The sequence below is a fragment of the Garra rufa genome, chromosome 14 (genome assembly GCF_049309525.1).
Source record: "Garra rufa chromosome 14, GarRuf1.0, whole genome shotgun sequence".
Lineage (NCBI taxonomy): Eukaryota > Metazoa > Chordata > Actinopteri > Cypriniformes > Cyprinidae > Garra > Garra rufa.
In genome coordinates, this window is record NC_133374.1 from 13,300,384 (window position 1) to 13,320,843 (window position 20,460).

The 20,460-nt window shown below is 33.9% G+C and overlaps 1 protein-coding gene across 2 annotated transcripts in view; it reads left to right on the forward strand.

Moving 5' to 3' along the window:
* Positions 1-20,460, forward strand: part of nbeab (neurobeachin b) — a 401,639-nt gene that overhangs the window by 336,951 nt on the left and 44,228 nt on the right. For both annotated transcript variants that reach the window (XM_073817484.1, XM_073817485.1), the window contains 5 exons: positions 2,479-2,649; positions 13,943-14,032; positions 17,156-17,348; positions 20,028-20,099; positions 20,248-20,403. In XM_073817484.1, the coding sequence (XP_073673585.1) occupies positions 2,479-2,649; positions 13,943-14,032; positions 17,156-17,348; positions 20,028-20,099; positions 20,248-20,403 (682 nt within the window). The remainder of the gene's footprint in view (positions 1-2,478; positions 2,650-13,942; positions 14,033-17,155; positions 17,349-20,027; positions 20,100-20,247; positions 20,404-20,460) is intronic.

The window sequence follows — 20,460 nt, forward strand, 5'->3', positions numbered from 1 at the left end:
CATATCACTCTGTCCAACGGGCAGCTTTGGGACTATCGGACTGTCTGGTCCATCTTATACCATCCTACAGGTAAAAACTTAAAACTGCTAAACCTGTAGTTAAGACTGTAAAAAGATGGACCAACGAAACAGAACAGGTCTTACAATCCTGTTTCTATTTGACTGATTGGAGTGTTTTTGAAGCTGCTGCCACCGATCTGGACGAGCTCACAGAGACTGTTACTTCATATATCAGTTTCTGTGAGGATTTATGCACTCCTACCAGAACTTATTTATCATACAACAATGACAAGCCATTGTTTACAGAAAAACTCAGACATCTTCGTCAGGCCAAAGAGGATGCCTACAGAAAAGGGGATAGAGTCTTGTACAACCAGACCAGGAACACACTGAATAAAGAGATTAGAGTGGCTAAAAAGACCTATGCAAAAAGGTTAGAAGATCAGTTCACTTCAAATGATCCAAGTTCAGTGTGGAAAGGCCTGAAAACAATCACAAACTACAGGACACCACCCCCGTGCACTGAGGCGACTCAACGACTTGCTGAAGACCTGAATGAGTTTTACTGTAGATTTGAAACCCCCCAAACCTGTTCTGATGATCTCTTCACACAACCATTAACACCTCCAGCAACCCCCCCCCCCCCCCCTCCTTCACTTCTAATCAGCGAAGATGAGGTGCGCCAGGTCTTCAGGAAGAACAAAAGAAGAAAGGCACCAGGACCAGACGGTGTGATACCAGCCTGTCTGAAAACCTGCGCTGATGAGCTGGCCCCCATTTTTTCACAGATCTTTAACAGGTCTCTGGAGCTGTGTGAAGTCCCTCACTGCCTAAAACACTCAACCATTATTCCTGTCCCAAAGAAATCCAAGATAACAGGACTTAATGACTACAGACCTGTGGCGCTAACATCTGTCGTCATGAAGTCGTTTGAAAAACTGGTTCTGGCTTATCTGAAGTACATCACCGGACCCTTACTGGACCCCCTGCAGTTTGCTTACCGAGCAAACAGGTCAGTGGATGATGCAGTGAACATTGGCTTGCACTTCATCCTGCAGCATCTGGACAGACCAGGGACTTATGTGAGGATCCTGTTTGTGGACTTCAGTTCGGCCTTCAACACCATCATTCCTTTACTCCTCCACACCAAACTAAACCAACTTTCTGTTCCTAGCCCTATCTGTCAATGGATCACCAGCTTTCTGACAGATAGGCAACAGCTGGTGAGACTGGGGAAATTCACATCAAGCAGCCGCACCACCAACACTGGCGCCCCTCAAGGTTGTGTTCTCTCCCCACTGCTCTTCTCCCTCTACACCAACGACTGCACCTCTAAAGACCCCTCTGTCAAGCTCCTGAAGTTTGCAGACGACACCACGGTTATCGACCTCATTCGGGACGGTGACGAGTCTGCCTACAGACAGGAGGTAAAAGAGCTGGCTGTCTGGTGCAGTCACAACAACCTGGAGCTGAACAAGCTCAAAACTGTAGAGATGATAGTGGACTTCAGGAGGAACCCCGCTGCACTTTCCTCACTCACCATCATGGACAGCACTGTGGCTACAGTGGAGACATTCAAGTTCCTGGGATGTTTCATCTCCCAGGACCTGAAGTGGGACACTCACATCAACTCCATTGTAAAAAAAGCCCAACAAAGTTTATACTTCCTTCGCCAGCTGAAGAAGTTCAACCTACCATAGGAGTTACTGAGACAGTTCTACTCAGCCATCATCGAGTCTGTTTTGTGCACATCAATAACTGTCTGGTTTGGCTCAGCTACAAAATCAGACATCAGAAGATTGCAGAGAACGGTTCGGTCTGCTGAGAGGATTATTGGTGCTCCCCTGCCCACCCTTCAAGAACTGTATACATCCAGAGCGAGGAAAAGAGCTCAGAAAATCACTCTGGACCCCTCACATCCAAGCCATCCTCTCTTTGAACTCTTACCATCCGGCCGGCGCTACAGAGCCCCAAATATCAGGACTACCAGACGAATGAACAGTTTTTCCCCCAGGCAATCCACCTTATGAACAGTTAAAATGTTCCTCCCATTGTGCAAAAAATGTGTGGAATAATCTGACATCTACTGCTACTACCTCCACCCTAACACATCCCTGCATTCCATCCTATCACCTATAGCACAACTGTACATACATATTTATTTGTCAATTTATTTTTTTTACAAATTATTATTATTATTTTCAATTTTTATTTTTGGTCTATTTATGCTCACATATGTGTAATTTTTTCTCATTCTCTCATTTATATTGTCTGTGCGTTGTTGTCTCTGTGTACTGGAAGCTAATAACACTGAAACAAATTCCTTGTATGCACAAGCATACTTGGCAATAAAGCTCTTTCTGATTCTGATTCTGATTTATCTGTGCGTGTGTGTTCGCGTCTGTACATCTGTGTGTGTTTGTGTTCATGTTGTGTATGTGTACCTTTCACCTCTAATTGCCCCGCTCTCTTTGACAGGCCCTGGAAAGCGAGTTTGTGTCGTGTCAGCTGCACCAGTGGATTGACCTTATTTTTGGCTACAAGCAACGTGGGCCCGAGGCGGCACGCGCCCTCAACGTCTTTCACCACATGACCTACGAGGGCTCCGTCAACCTCGACAGCCTTGCCAGTGATCCCCCGTTGCGCGAGGTAGGTCGCAGTGGCGGCGTTGCCATGACAACGGCAACAGGCATTCCGAATTCTCTGTTTTATCCATTTTTATACTTAGAATGCGTCAGTAGTGCTTTATAAATGTCACCACTAGATGGACTACTGTCTATGCTAACATTATATTGCTAAAAAGTGTGGGATGTTTTTCAATTGATATATTTGCAGGATTCCAGATGCGACAGGTTTAAAAACGATGGCGTGAGATTCTCAATATCAGCATTCGTCAACTGCCGTTCAAGCATGAATGAACCCAGATTCAGTTGAATATCTGACTGTCAGTATGTGTCATTCAGATCTTGCCATGCAAATATGTCCTCTGGGAAAGAGAAACTCTGAAAAGTTGTAACCGTAAAACGCTAGGTACAAATAGATACCTTACTTACAGGTACAGTTGATAATGTCTGTGCCAAAATGTTGTGGAAGATTGCCAGTGTGTTGCTATGTGGTTGCTAAAGTGTTCTAGGTGGTTACTAGGGTGTTATCTGTGGTTTCTAGCTTGTTGCTTCCTTGTTGCTTTTTTTTCTATTAAATAGAACATAGATTATTAGAGTGTGTTTTACCAAAAAAGCAAATAAATAAATAAGTAAAACATTCAAAGTTGTAAATAAACAGGTTATTAGAGTGTGTTTTACCAAATAAATAAGTCCAAAGTTTTAAATAAAAAAGAGATTATTAGTGTTTTTTTAAAGAGAAAAAAAATTCTAAGTTGTAAATAAAACTAATTATTGGAGTGTTTTATCAAAAGAAATCACAGTTATAATAAAAGATTATTAGTTTTACAAATAAATAAATAATAAAAAAATTTAAATAAAACAGAAATTATTAGATTGTTTTATTTTTAAAAAACTACATTTTAAATAAAAAAGATCATTGGATCATCCCCACTGCCCAAAAAATAATAATGAAATAAATAAATAATTAAAGTAAAATAAAATAAATAAATAAAAATCAAAGTTGTAAATAAAACATAGATTATTGGAGGGCCTTACAAAAGAATAATAAATAATTAAATCACAGTTGTAAATAAAACAGATTATTGGAGTGTGTTTTACAAAAAAAAAAAAAATAACATTTAAAGTTATAAATAAAACAGATCATTGGAGTGTTTTATCCAGAATAAATAAATATATGAATATATAAAACATTTAAAGTTGTAAATAAAACAGAGATTATTAGAGTGTGCTTTATCAAAACAAAAAATAAATAAAATAAATAAATAAATAAAAGTTGTAAATAAAATAGATATTACAGCAGATATTACATATATTAGATATTAAAACAGATACTGGTGTGTGTTTTACATAAATAAATATAAACATTCAAAGTTGTAAATAAAACATGATTGTTGTGTTTTACCAAAAATAAATAAATAAAAATAAACAAATAAAACAGAGTTCATTGGAGTGTGTTTTATTAAAAAAAAAAAAAAAAAAAAAATATATATATATATATATATATATATATAAATAAATAACATTCAAAGTTGTAAATAAAACAGAGATTAAAATATTGCCAAAAAGTAATAAATATATGCAAAGCTGCATTTTTTTAATTTGATTTTAGTGATTCTATTTAGCTTTAATTGATTTTATTTAGGTTTTAGTTTTAGTAATTTTAATACTTACTTTTAATACTATAACTTTAATTTTCAGTTAGCCACCAAGGCAACAAGTTAAAGTTTTTCATACAATATTTATATTTTATGTCAGCATTATTTCAGTTAGTTTAAAAGTTGTAGTTTTAACGATTCATATTAGATTGATTTCAAAACACTATTTGACATGAAATAGTAGTATTTATTTATTTTCTGGTTACCTGCTAAAATTTAATTCATCAAGCAATTACGATGTAAATCAATGTTATTGATTCTCCACACAATACTCTTTATTGACTGGTGGAAGTTTTGAAAATGACTTAATTGTGTTTGTGGATATGACTCCAATTCAACAGCAGCAGCTGGTAGGCAGCGTGTTTGTAGCCCTTTCCTCCCTCCCTTCCTCCTTTTTTTCTCGCTCTCATTCCCTCTATCTCTCCCGCTCCCTGTGATACCCACCATCTGCTGTCTGCAAAACAAGTCATTTATATACTGTCACTTCCAGGACTGCCTTTATTTGTCAAGTGACCACTATGCAAATCACTCACGGAACAGGGGGGCTAATTATCAAACAATATGGAGAAAGCTTTGCTTTTCATCATTCGCCTCTACATTCCAGACAATAGCAATTATGTTTCTTTCATGTGGCCGCGTTCTTCACAAGCAGTCCGGCACTTGGAGAGCAATGCTAGCTGACAGCAAGGTTTGTTAGCCTCGGAAGAGCCAGGAAAACTGCCTTTTATTTGTCACTTCTGGAGTTTGAGAAGTCTTTATGCTCCATTCGGTATAATAATAAAGTCTATATTGCTTTTTATTGCACTTCAACTTGACTTGTTAAACGCATGAAGGAATTGATGAGTTTGTCCAACTAGTTAACCAACGCCCCTCAAGCTGAACTCAACTAGGCTAAATTCACTAGCGTTTCTTAAGGTCTCTCTGTCTCAACCTGCGATGTGAGACGGAGAGGGAGGACAGCTCATGGTATCTCGCTCAGAAATGTGACCGTCACCTTCAGGCTATTGATTCATTCTCCACTGACAGGTGCATCCACAGCTCTGACATTAAGCACTGCAATTACGGCCTTAAAATGTCAAACTCTGGAGTTAAGGGTCATAACTCGTTCCAGAGTCAAATCAAAATGGCAGCGGATGATGATGGAGTCACAGGACTCTGGTTGGCAGCGTTGTGTCACAGGAAAAAACAGTGTTTACGGATGAAGAACATGCCAGCAGTTTATTGATACACATTTTTATTGCGTGTAAACATAATACACAGCCTGAGAGCACCGCTTGTGAATTATTATCCGTCACTTATGAGCATTTTAATTATACATTCACAAATGAGAAGAGCATCTCAGTGTAAAGAAAGACAAGTGTAAGGTGCATTTGTTCTTTTCAGTTTCCTGTTTAAAATAACAGATGTAAACTACATTTTCCAAGTCTATTATTGTTATTATTTTTTTAATGGTGTCTACATTGTTTTTATAATAAATATTAATGTAATCTAGTACTTTTTTGCACCTATATTACTTCTACTACAACTATATTTTAGTATTTTTTTAAAATCTACATATTTATTATTATTATTATTATCATCATTATTATTATTATTATTATTATTATTATTATTTACCTTTGTAAATTTTTAAGTCTACATAATTTTTTAATTTTTATGTTTATTATTATTATTATTTGGAGTCTATATTACTACTACTACTATATTTTAGTACTTTTTGGGGTCTACATTGATGATATTATTATTATTATTATTATTATTATTATTATTTACATTTTTAAGTCTACATATATTTTTTTAAAATTGTAATGTTATTTATTATTATTTTAGTACTTTTTGTAGTCTATATTGTTATTAATAATAATGATAATAATAATAATAATTTTATTATTTATTTACATTTTAAGTCTACATAAATTGTAAAAAATTGGAAATGGTATTTATTATTATTTTAGTACTTTATTGGAGTCTATATTATTATTAATATTATAACTACTACTCCTACTGTTAATATAATAATAATAATAATAATAATAATAATAATAATAATAATAATAATAATAATAATAATTTGTGTTATTTAATTACATTTTTAAGTCGACATAGATTTTTTTCAATTGTAATGTTATTTATTATTATTTTAGTACTTTGTTGGAGTCCATATTGTTTTTATTTTTAATAGTAATAATAAACATTTTTTATTATTTATTTACATTTTTAATTCTACACAGTTTTTTTTAGACTGGAATGTTATTTGTTATTATTTTAATATTTTGTGGAGTCTATATTGATATTTATTATTATTATTATTATTATTATTATTATTATTATTATTATTATTTACATTTTTAGGTCTACATATTTTTTATTGTAATGTTTATTATTATTATTTAAGTACTTTATTGTATTATAATTGTATTATTATTATATGTTTATTTACATTTTTAAGTCTACATATATTTTCTTTTAAGATTGGAATGTTATTTATTATTATTTTAGTACTATCTTGGAGTCTATATTGTTATTATTATTATTAACATACTAATAATAACATATATATTAATAATAATAATAATAATTTTATTATTATTTATATTATTATTATTTTATTATTATTATTATTATTATTTACATTATATATTTATATGTTTATATGTATATTTACATAGTTTTTATTTTAATTGGAATGTTATTTATTATTAATTTAATACTTTTTTGGAGTCAATATTATTATTGTTATTACGACTACTACTACTAGTAGTCCTATATTTTAGTACTTTTTGGAGTCTACTTCAATTATTATTATTATTACATTTTTGTTATTTATTTGATTTTATATATATATATATATATATATATATATATATAAATTATTTTTTATTTTATTAAGTCTACGTAGATTTAAAAAAAACTGGAATATTATTTATTATTATTTTATTATTTAGTATATTTTAGTACTTTATTGGAGTCTATGGTGATATTCATTTTAATATGATTATTATTATTTTATTTATTATTAATTTTAAATATACAACCTGCCCCAAAGATAAGGCAGTGATTGACAGGCATTTATTTATAAAGACGTTCTTAACTTTATTTATTTTAACTTTGTTTTATTTTTATTATTATGTTTTAGTGCTTTTTTTTTTCTTTTTCTTAAGGATGCCAAATGATTCACTCAGATGTCTGAACTTTTTTAAGAATATGACATAACATCATATATGGTGTGAATAGTTTTGTGGTGAAAACTTGTTTGTGAAATGACGTTTTATCCTTGTCGGCCATTTAGATGTTTTTGAGCTTTTTTTTTCAGGGTAGTTAATGCTACCCGATATCCCATCACTAAACTCACACCCTGAAAAATCCTTATGGCTCTCTAAGAGCCTGAGATGAGCATAAGCTTTGACATACTTGCACAACCTAACTCAAAGATGAAGCTGTGATTGACATGCCGCAGGTTATGATGGATGTTTTATGTCCATCTAAGCATGGCGGCTTATACCTCTGGCGGAGACGATCAGCGTACAGCTCATGCAAGAGGTGTTTCTTATCAGCCCTAAAGAGCAGGGGCTTAACGTGGATTAAAGTAATGAACTGTCAGTTAAGGGTTACAGATTTCTGTTTGTGATAAAGTGTGTTTTTCTCCAGAGCTCAGATGAGCAACCAGTTGACACTGGGTCTGTTGACAACATTGAGATGATTTAAAGGACGTGCCCCTCACATAACCTTAGCCGGAGTCTTGACTCTAGACATAACCAGTCAGAATTGGATGTATAACAAGGTACAGTTGGCACATTCTCACCGATGCTCTAGTCTAGAAGGAAACACGATGCATTAAAAGCTGGGGGGGGGGGGGGGAACTTTTTGAATTTGAAGATCAGGGTAAATTTAACTTATTTAGTCTTTTGTAAGTATCTTCTGAAGGGCAGTACTAAATGAAAAAGATATGATATAAAATATTTAGGCAAATAAAAAGGAAAATGTACACATCTTCATTCTGCTTAAAAGTTTACACCCCTGGCTCTTAATGCACAGTGTTTCCTTCTGGAGCATCAGTGAGCATTTGAACCTTCTGTAATAGTTGCATTAGAGTCCCTAAATAACAAATAGCATGCATTTTGTATGATCCCTCTTGTTTTGGTAAAATAATTAACATTTTGCAGATTCTGCAAGGTGTATGTAAACTTTTAACTTCAACTGTTTTAAGCAGAGCAACTGGTTTTAACATTAATAGTAATAAGAAATAATTCTTGAGCATGAAGTCAGCATATTAGAATGATTTCTGAAGGATCATGTGACACTGAAGACTTGAGTAATGATGCTGAAAATTCAGCTTTGCATCCCAGGAATAAATTACATTTCAAAACATTTTAATATAGGAAACAGTTATTTACATTTAAATAATATTTCACAATATTCCTGTTTTTAGTGTATTTTTCATCACATAAATGCAGCCTTGAAGATCATAAGAGACTTTCTTCCAAAACATAAAAAAATTGAACTGACCCCCAAGCTTTTGAACGGTACTGTATATGTATTGTTTTTGATATGGACCGTTTACATTCATATTTCTGGACCTTTAGAAGGAATTTTTCCCTCGTTTTTTCTTCACTGTTGGAAGGCAGAAATACAGTGATACTTTCCACATGGCTGCCTGTTTCTCTCAGATCTTCAGATCAGATTACATTATTTGAGCAGACATTGTGACCCCTGTTCCTGAGTCTACCCTAAAATAGCTATAATGTGAGCACATTATTATTTGACAGACAGCATCATAAAGCAGCACAGACTGACATTTAATTGTTACCAAATGTGATTGCGCTCGTGAGAGCTCTGCTTGTGTCGAATTTTGCCACCAGGGTCAGACCAGGATGATATCGTTTAAGTTTGATGATCTGTTCCTATTTGAAATATTTCAGTGAGAACAAGTATCCTATGTTCCTCTCATTTCAGTTTCATTATTGATTATTCTGCAGTTTCGCTGCTTCCAGAGTGTGATGTGAAACATCATTTGTGCAATATTTGAAATAAGATTTTTTATTGAGATTGAGTAATGTGAAATAAGAAAGTAGATTTTGGTTAGTTCACCCAAAAATGAAAATTAGCCCATTATTTACTCACTTTCTAGGCATCCATGTATATGTTTGCCTTCTTTAAGACGAATGCGATCGGAGTCATATTAAAAATTATCCTGGCACTTCCAAGCTTTAGAACGGCATAGGTGAATGTTTCTCTTCTCCAGTCCAAAACAAGTCCAATAAAGTGCATCCATCCATAATAATAAGTTTCTCAGACAGCTCCGGGGGGTGAATACAGGCCTTCTGTAGCGAATCGATGTGTTTTTGTAAGAAAAATATCCATATCTAAAACATAATAATCACTTTAATCTAGCTTGCGCTAACAGTTGTACATGAAAGCAGCTTCAGTTAGCTACATTTTCTTGTGAAAACCAAGCACAAGCTAGATTAAAATGAGTCTTACATTTTTAAATATGGGTATTTTTCTTACAAAAACGCATTGATTCAATCCAGGAGGCCTTTGTTCACCCCCCGGAGCTGTCTGAGACACATTTTATTATGGATAGATGCACTTTATTGGACTTGTTTTGGCCTGATGAAGAGAAACCCCCGCCTGTGCCATTCCAAAGCTTGGAAGTGGCAGGATAATTTTTAATATAACTCTGATTGCATTCGTCTGAAAGAAGGAAGTCATATACACAGGATGCTTGGAGTGTGAGTAAATAATGAGCTAATTGTCACTTTTGGGTGAACTAACCCTTTAACTTTTCGAAAAACTGATGAAAGTTAGAAGTCATGTAATATTAAACATTTCTTAAAACTGTAATCTATATAAACATTGTGAATGCAACAATCAAATTTTTGAATTTAGAGTTTATAATTCAGAATGGTTCCAATTCTAAGAGTTTTCCTTACTGCAAGGGTCTTGTCCAAGCTGTTGCTATAAAATTCAAATCATACAGTACCCTAGAATATCATTATATGCTTAACATTAATAGTGTACTTTGTTTCCCTTTGAGTGAAGTTTATTTTGCTTACTCCATTGGCAGATTTTTTCCCTTTTGTTTTTAGCATAAACTCGCTTACTGTTGATACATTTTTTAGACAACGAGACATGAACTTAAAGGAGAAGTTCACTTCCAGAATGAAAATTTCCTGATAACTTACCCCCATGTCATCCAAGATGTTCATGTCTTTCATTTGCAAAGAAATTAAGGTTTTCAGGAAAACATTCCAGGATTTTTCTCCATATAATGGACTGCAATGGTGACCATTAGGTTGAATGTTCAAATTGCAGTTTCAGTGCAGCTTGAAAGGGCTCTACATGATCCCAGCCGAAGAATAAGGGTCTTATCAAGCTAAACGATCTGTCATTTTCTTAAAAAAATAAAAATGTATATACTTTTTAACCACAAATGCTCATATTGCACTAGCTCGACTTCATGCATTACGTAATCTTGTTGGAAAGGTCACACATGGTTAGTTCTTCTTTTATGTTCTCCAGTTCAAAAAAACTTAATCTCATTTTCTTCTCCAACTTCAAAATCATCTTATATTATTGTTTTACCTTTTTCTGGTAAAGGGTGTTTGACTTTCTTTGCACGTTTTCTTTGTAAACACTGGGTTGGTACTTCGTTATAAGTAATGCGTGAGGTCGAGTTGTTGTAAAATGAGCATTTGTGATTAAAAAGTATAGAAATTTGTATTTTTCTTAGAGAATGACTGATTGTTTCACTACAAAAGATGCTTATTCCTCGGGAGGGACCTGTAGAGCCCTTTTAAATTGCATTGAAACTGCTATTTGGACCTTCAACCCGTTGGCCACCATTGAAGTCCACTATATAGAGAAAAATCCTTTGTTTTCCTCAAAAACCTTAATTTCTATTCAACTAAAGAAAAAAGACATAAACATCTTAGATGACATGGGGGTGAGTAAATTATCAGAAAATTTTCATTCACAGAAGTCTTTTTGCATTCTTGATTTAAGCATGTTTAGATCATGTTACTAAGTAAGACAATCATTTTTTGCAGTCCAGGTCACGTGACAAGCTAAACATGCAGATCTGGGCGGTGTGGTGACATGGACGTAGCAGACGTTTGATCTGACACAGGAGTCCAGACTTCATAGCGCTGAGGGAGAGCTGTTCTGTTAGACTGTGGGAGGTGCTCTACACGGGAAGGAAAGATTGATGGGATCAGAGCCTCAGAACAGCCGAGGGGAGCTTGTAGGTGTCTGTCAATGCTACCGTGCACAGTGGCACACACGCAAACTCTCCACATCTCCTGCCCTCCACACACATACACAAACAAACACAAACATACAGCCTATCAATAACCAACACACGGCGACATGCGTCTGTCAGCGTTGCATAACGCAAGGGATGTGTGTGGAGTGAAGGACGAATGGCTTTCTGTCCTTTCTTCAATGATTTTTGACTCTTCAACTGAGTTTATGGCTTATGTCACATAACAGGCCAAACCTAAATCTTAATGTATAGTAACATAAGGCCCAGTAAACATTAAACACAGTGACAATGGAGCAACCATGGTTTTGATGATTTAAAACATGTTATGCTGCACCACGTGAAATTTGAGTTTCACAATAATTTGATGAATAAAGTTCAAAAGAACAACATTTATTTCAAATAGATTTTTTTCAACATTTTAAATGTCATTACTGTCACTTTGATCAATTTAATTCATCCTTGCTGAATAAATGTAATAATTTAATAAAAAAAAATTTTTATGAGAAATTTTAAATTCCAAATTCAATTTGTTGTTGTTTTTTGACATTGATAATGTTGACCATTAACATTCACAGACTTTTCAGTGACTTATTGTAGGATTGTCTACAGTATATAAAATGATTATATGATAAATATGTAGTACATGATTATTACACTACCAGTCAAAAGTTTTTGAACAGTAAGATTTTGAATATTTTTTTAAAGAAGTCTGCTCACCAAGCCTGCTTTTTTTTTCATCTAAAATGCAGCAAAAGCGGCAATATTGTGAAATTTTTGACCTATTTAAGATAACTGTTTTCTATTTGAATATATTTTAAAATGTAATTTATTACTGTGACCAAAGCTAAATTTTCAGCATCATTACTCCAGTCTTTAGTGTCACATGATTCATTCTAATATGCTGATTTGCTGTTCAAGAAATATTTTTTAAAATATTATCAATATTTAAAACAGTTGAGTAAATTTTACCTGGATTCTTTGATGAACAGAAAGATCCAAACATCAGCATTTATCTGAAATAAAAAGCTTCTGTAACATTATACACTATACCATTCAAAAACTTGTAGTCAGTATTTTTATTTTTTTATTTTATTTATTTTTTTGTAAAGAAATGATAGAATTTAATACTTTTATTTAGGAAGGATGCTTTAAATTCAAAAGTGATGATAAAGACATTTAGAATATTATAAAAGATATCTATTTCAGATAAACGCTGTTCTTCTGAACTTTGTATTCATCAAAGAAACTTGAAAAAATATGACTCAGCTGTTTTCAACATAATAAATGTTTATTTGAGCATCAAATCTGAATATTAGAATGATTTCTGATTGATCAGGATGTGACTGGAGTAATAATGCTAAAAATTCAGCTTTGAATTCACAGAAATATATTATATTTTAAAACATATTCAAATAGAACATTTTTAAAAATAAAAATGTACTGTTTTTACTGTGCATTGGCTCAAATAAATGCAGGCTTGGTGAACAGAAGAGACTTAAAACATTAAAAATCTTACAAACTTTTGACTGACTATATGACTATATTTACACTGTAACCTTAAGGTGTAAGCAATTTTATTTTTACAACTTCTATTACCTATTACCTACTATACAACTTTAGCTCCTGAAACTTTATTGCGATATTGCAGCACTATGATGTTTTAACTTCTGTATTTTTCTTCTGACATTCTTCATTTGGATGAAGCATCCGCTAAATGCCGAACTATAAATTACATCATAACGATTCATAAGTGTGCTTTAGACTCAAAAACAGATGTAATCTTTCAAATTACGGTATTATCAGTCTTGTGGTGTGTTGATCTTTAGCGCATCATTAGTACTAGTACTATTATTAACAGTCCTGTTCCTATTGTATATTGTTTTGAGTCAGTGTGTGTGTGTATATGTGTGTGTGCTCTTTCTGCCCTTTGTCTCCAACACAATAACATCTGAGAGGGAGGGTTCTGCCGCAGTCCTGGCTGTGCGTCAGTCCAGGTTAACGTCTGCTCGCCGAATGGGGGGTGTGTGGGGGGGTGTATACGTGGGCCCTGCTCCTGGAAATGGGAACGGTTAACTGAAGCATGTTAATAAGGAAAGGCTTGTCTCTTCCATACTAACACTTGGATGACTCTGCAGGCTTTGAAGGGGGCAGGGTGGGGGTAGTTCAGGGTGGGTTTTGGAGCTCACTCACCCACTCGTAGTCACTAACCAACCCCCCCAACAACCAAGGCTAGGCTGGAGGGGGGGTTTGCTTGCATTGTCAAGTAACGCATTGACCCATCACTTTGATGCGTATCGATACTGACAGCCCGCTCTCTCTCTCTCTCCTCCCTCCCTCTGTCTATCTTTTCCTCTCTTTCTTTCCTCTGTATCTTTCTCTCTCTTTCTTTCTTGCTGCAGGCCATCGAGGCTCAGATCCAAAGTGTTGGACAGACGCCATCTCAGTTGCTCATCGAGCCACATCCTCCCCGTAGCTCCGCCATGCACCTGGTGAGAACAGCGTGTGTGTGAGTGTGTAATAAAATCACTGTGTGCGTATTTGTTGTGTTTTTTTGCGCGGCAGTAGGGAAGTTATTATTTCCAACAAGGGCAGTGACGCCTGACCTTCAGATCGTTCCCTTAAACCCAGCACAACAGTCTCGCGTCCATATGTCCGGAAGTTTTGCAGCAGCCATGTTGGAGTTTAGCTCAATCTGCAATGTGATAAATAGTGACAGTGCTATTATATCATTAATAGATGCTGAAAATTTAGATTTGATCACAGAAATAAATTGCTTTTTAAAATATATTCAAAGACATAACAGGTATTTTAAATAGCAAAAATATTTCAAATTTTTAGTGTTTTTGCTGTACTTTAAATCAAATAAATGCAGGCTCGGTGACTTCTTTAACAAACATTAAAAATCTTACTGTTCAAAAACTTTTGACTGAAAGGGTGTATATATACTCATGAACAAATCCAGGCCATTTTCATTTTTTCTAGTACTGTACGCTTTATCCAATTTGTAGTTTGCACCTTGCTTGCACCCACACGCTGAAAAGTTAAGTGCTGCTACTTCCAGGTAGTCACTGGTTCTGTGTACAACAACCTTCACAGAGCTACGCACATGCCCTAACACAAATACATGACACACAGACCTGCCATACTTCCAGGAGCTCACAACTCCATCACAGAGTACTCTCTCATCAGATTGTTGTGTCGGGAGAACAGTGCTCTCTACTGGGCGTATAAGTCCTTACACTTCAATACTAATCATTCCCATCTCAATCAAGGATCTGTCATAACAATCACACTGGAGTTTACAAAGTGAATGTTGTAATGTTGTCAGTACAAGTTGTATAATTAGTGCCTGTTTATATTTCAGAGTAATTGTTTGCAGCCTACTGCTGTTAGTTGAGTTTGACCATCAGTTGAGTTTGTGGTTGCCAAAGATGTCCATAATTAAAGATTCCTTAAATCAGATTAAAATGCTATTTAAAGTGTTTTTTTTTTTCTTCTAAACTATATTTTAAGTCATTTTAATTCAGCAAGGTTGCATTAAAGGTGTGGTTCACCTGAAAATTAAAATTCTGTCATTAATTACTCACCCTCATGTCATTCCCAACCTGTAAGACTGTTTTTTATCTTTGGAACACAAATTAAGATATTTTTAATGAAATCCGAGACCTTTCTGACCCTGCATAGACAGCAATGCAACTGACGCGTTCAAGGACCAGAAAGGTAGTAAGGACATTGTTAAAATAGTCCATGTGACATCTGTGGTTCAATCTTAATGTTATGAAGCTATGAGAATACTTCTTCCGCACAAAGAAAACAAAAATAACCACTTTATTCAACAATTTCTTCTTTTCCATGTGTCTCCACCACTCCTGCACATGCATGCATGAAGGAGAAGAAATTGTAGAATAAAGTTGTTACTTTTGTTTTCTTGGCGCACAAAAAGTAATTTTGTAGCTTTATAAAATAAGGTTGAAGCACTGATGTCACATGGAGTATTTTAACAATGTCCTTACTACCTTTCTGGGCCTTGAACATGTCAGTTGCATTGCTGTCTACGAACTATTAATTCTATTTCTATTTCATCTACATTTCTTTTTATTTATAAACAAACAAAAAACTTTACTAGCACTCTCAATTCTATTTCTATTCTGTCTGCTTTTCTTTTTATTTATTAAAAACAACCCTCTAACACTAACACTCTCAATTCTATTCCTATTCTATCTACTTTTCTTTGTATTTATTAAAAACATAACCCTCTAACACTATTACTTTTAATTCTTTTTCTATTCTATCTACTTCTTTATTTACTAAAAACAAAAAATAACCTAACCCTCTAACAGTTGCACTATTTAATTTCTAATCTATTTTTATTTTTAATTATTAAATAAACGTAACTATCTAACACTAGCACTTTTAATTCTATTTCTGTTCTATCTACTTTTTTATTTAATGAAAAAAATAAACTAACCCTCTAACACTAGCACTCTCCCTTCTATTTCTATTCTACTTTTCTTTGTATTAAAGCACAAAAACATAGCCCTCTAACACTACTTTCAATTCTGTTTCTATTCTATCTACTTTTCTTTTTTATTTTCAAAAAACGTAACCTTCTAACACTAACGCTCTCAATTCTGGTCACACTCTATCTACTTTTTTGTTTATTAAAACACAAAAGACATAACCCTCTAACACTAGCAATCTCAATTCTATTTCTATTCTATTTTTCTTTTTATTTATTAAAACACAAAAAACTGTAAACCTCTAACACTAGCACTTTCAATTCTGTTTCTATTCCATCTACTTTTCTTTTTTATTTATTAAAAAAACCTAACCCTCTAACACTAACCCTCTCAATTTTATTCATATTCTATCTACTTTTTTGTTTATTAAAACACAAAAGACTTAACCCTCTAACACTAGCACTCTCAATTCAATTTCTATTTATCTACTTTACTTTTTATTTATTAAATTAACTACTATCTAACTATCTAACACAAGCACTCTCAATTCTTTTTCTATTCTATAATTGTATTATTATTATTATTATTATTATTAAAAATATCCAATTAGAAATAAGGTATTTTAAGTTTACTATCCACCTTTTTCTGAACGCGGAAGTCTTGCCCGACTGGAACGGTGCTTTACATTTCCACTCTCTAGTGTTTCTAGTCAAATTGAATTTATTTTCCAAATTGATAATACAACATTAACCCTGCGCACATTTTTATATTTAGTTATATTGAAAAAGTTTTAATTTAGTCAATCTTTTTTACCCCATTTTTACATGGATTTCTATGGAGACCAGAACATGAAAGCACGCAAATGGAATTTAGAAATGTATCATGGCGCCACTCATCGGTTACTCAAGAAAAAGGTGGATATTGTAACTTACTTTTTTTCTGTATTTGATCAAATTGAGATTTTTTGCACAGCTATTCCTTTAAAGGCCTCAATCTCCTCCCTGACTCTCCTCCTAAACCACACACAGTCTGTCCTCTGTGTTCCAACTTTTTTTTACCACTTTCCTCTTCGCTAACAACCTCTCCTCGTCTATCTCTCCCTCCCCTCCCTCTTTTCCATCCTTCTTTTCCTTTGCTTTCTCTGTTCAACAGTGTTTCCTTCCGCAGAGTCCGCTCATGTTTAAGGATCAGATGCAGCAGGATGTCATCATGGTGCTGAAGTTTCCCTCCAACTCTCCCGTCACTCACGTGGCCGCCAACACGCTGCCGCACCTGACCCTCCCCGCCGTCGTCACCGTCACCTGCAGCCGGCTCTTCGCCGTCAACCGCTGGCACAACACCGTGGGTGAGTGGGAATCTCTGTGTATACTTCATACTAGCTAACCAGCTAATAGCTTGATTTCACACTGCAACAAAAAACCAGCTACACTCCACATGTTACCACTTGGCCATGTGTGAACAACATTACCCAACTAGCCATTACCCCGGAGCCCCCCTCACCTGCGGGTCAGAGGTCGGGCGCCGTGGCGACGGGCTAAATTAGCCTATCACTGCCTCTCCTTTCGCCTCACACCTCCCCAGCTGTCACAGAAACACATAGTGATGTCAAGACCAAACGTGGCAACCTCGCTCTCTCACACTACTAATGGCTGCAGCTGCAGGACTAGCCCGCTCTAGCCATGTGTGTGTGTGTTGGTCCCACGAAATAATGAACGTAATAAGGCCGCCATACAGCGCAAAATGGTGGTCTTTGCCTGTAGGCCTGCCTCAAGGGTGCTATAGCTCTGGCCTGCCTGACACAGGAGAGGGAAAGAAATCAATAAGCACCATGGAGATCTGACTGGTGGGTCTCTATAAAGACCCCATGTCATATGGGACCGGGGTCAGGAAGTGGACTTGACTGTGGCAGCTAGGCAGGTGTCTTTGGAAAGAAATTTGTAATGTCACTTCAAAAAAAAAGTATTTTTGTCTTGTTTTCTAGTTTTGTTAAATTGTTAAAAAAGACACCATCTAACACTAGCACCCTCTATTTCTTTATCTACTTAATTTTTTTTAAATAAAATGAAATAATAAATAAAACCTTAAACTTCTAACACTAGCATTCTCAATTCTATTTTATTCTGCTTTTCCTTTTATTTATTAAAAACTGTAACCCTCTAACACTAACACTCTCAACTTTATTTCTATTCTATCTACTTTTTATTTAAACTTAACCCTCTAACACTAGCACTCTCAATTCTATTTCTATTCTTTTTACTTTACTTTTTATTTATTAAAAAACAGTAACCCTCTAACAGTAACACTCTCAATTCTATTTTTTATTTTGTTATTTACTTTACTTTTTTTTACCAGTTTATTAAAGTTACTTTTTAATTATTAATTTACCAGTTTATTAAAGTTACCATTTATTAATGGTAACCCTCTAACACTCTCAATTCTATTTTTATTCTATCTACTTTACTTTTCATTTATTAAACAAATTAACCCTCTAACACCAGCACTCTGAATTCTATTTTTATTCTGTCTACTTTTTTATGTTTATTTATAAAAAAACGTAAACCTCTGACACTAGCACTCTTAATTCTATTTCTATTCTATGTACTTTTCTGTTTATTTATAAAAAAAACTTAAACCTCTGACACTAGCATTCTTAATTCTATTTACATTCTGTCTACTTTTCTTTTTATTTTAGTAAAAAAACAAAACTTAACCCTCTAACACCAGCACTCTCAATTCTATTTCTATCCCTTAGCCCTTGAACATTAGCACTCGTAATTATATTTCTATTCTATGTACTTTTCTATTTATAAAAAAAATAATAACCCTCTAACACAGCACTCTCAATACTGTTTCAATTCTATGTACTTTTCTGTTTATTTATAATAAAACTTAAACCTCTGACACTAGCATTCTTAATTCTATTTGTATTCTGTCTACTTTTCTTTTTATTTATTACAAAAACATAACTTAACCCTCTAACACCAGCACTCTCAATTCTATTTCTATTCTATCTGTTTTGTTTATTTATAAAAAACCTTAACCCTTGAACATTAGCACTCTTAATTCTATTTCTATTCTATGTACTTTTCTATTTGTTAAAAAAATAACCCTCTAACACCAGCACTCTCAATGCTGTTTCAATTCTATGTACTTTTCTGTTTATTTATAAAAAAAAACTTAAACCTCTGACACTAGCATTCTTAATTCTATTTGTATTCTGTCTACTTTTCTTTTTATTTATTAAAAAACATAACTTAACCCTCTAACACCAGCACTCTCAATTCTATTTCTTTTCTATCTACTTTTTTATTTATTTAAAAAAACATAACTTGACCCTAACACCAGCACTCTCAATTCTGTTTCAATTCTAGAATGTTCTTTATATTTATTAAAAAACAAAACGTAACTTAAACCTCTAACACCAGCACTTCCATTCTATTTCAATTCTATATACTTTTCTGTTTATTCATAAAAAAATTAAACCTCTAACACTAGCACTCTTAATTATATTTCTATTCTGTCTACTTTTCTTTTTATTTATTAAAATCTAAGCATAATTCAATTCTATTTTTATTCAATCAAATTTTTTATGTATTTAAAAAAACAATCCTCTAACGCTAGCACTCTCAATACTATTTCTATTTTACTTTTACTTTTATTTATTAAAACACAAAGAACGTAATCCTCTAACACTATCACTCTCAATTCTATTTCTATTCTATTTTTCTTTAAAACTTAACTCTAACACTAGCACTCTTAATTCTATTTCTGTTCCATCTACTTTTCTTTTAATTTATATATAAAAAAAAAAAAAAATTTAAATATTGTTCAACTCATTTTGTCTTTAAGTTAGTTTTTCCTGCCCCCATTGGAAGATATGTTTTTATGCTTAGAGTCACTTCATTTGAATATTTTTTGGAGAAAACAGGACTTAGTATCATAAGTAATTTTTTTTTTGATAACAAATTTTTTTTCAGGTACTAATTCATGTGTTTTGGATTTTGTTTATTGTCTGTGTGTGTAGGTCTTCGAGGAGCTCCGGGATATTCACTAGAGCAGGCCCATCATCTCCCTATTGAGATGGACTCACTGATTGGTGAGTTTGACATTTTTGGGTTTTCTATCCCATTCATATCCAAATTTTTCTATCCCATTCATAACTAATTTAAGTATTCTGTTTGTTAAATAGATTTGTTTTTTGGAAGTTGAATGGCTTTAAAACTCTGTAAACATGTCTCTTTCAGCTAACAACTCGGGCACAAACAAACGACAAATTACTGACCTAGTTGACCAGAGCATTCAGATCAACACTCAGTGTTTTGTGGTGACAGCTGATAACCGCTACATCTTGGTGTGTGGTTTCTGGGACAAGAGCTTCCGCGTTTACTCTTCAGACACAGGTAAGTGACACTCAGTGGACATTAAGGAAATTACTTACCCAAAATGTTACATTTTGT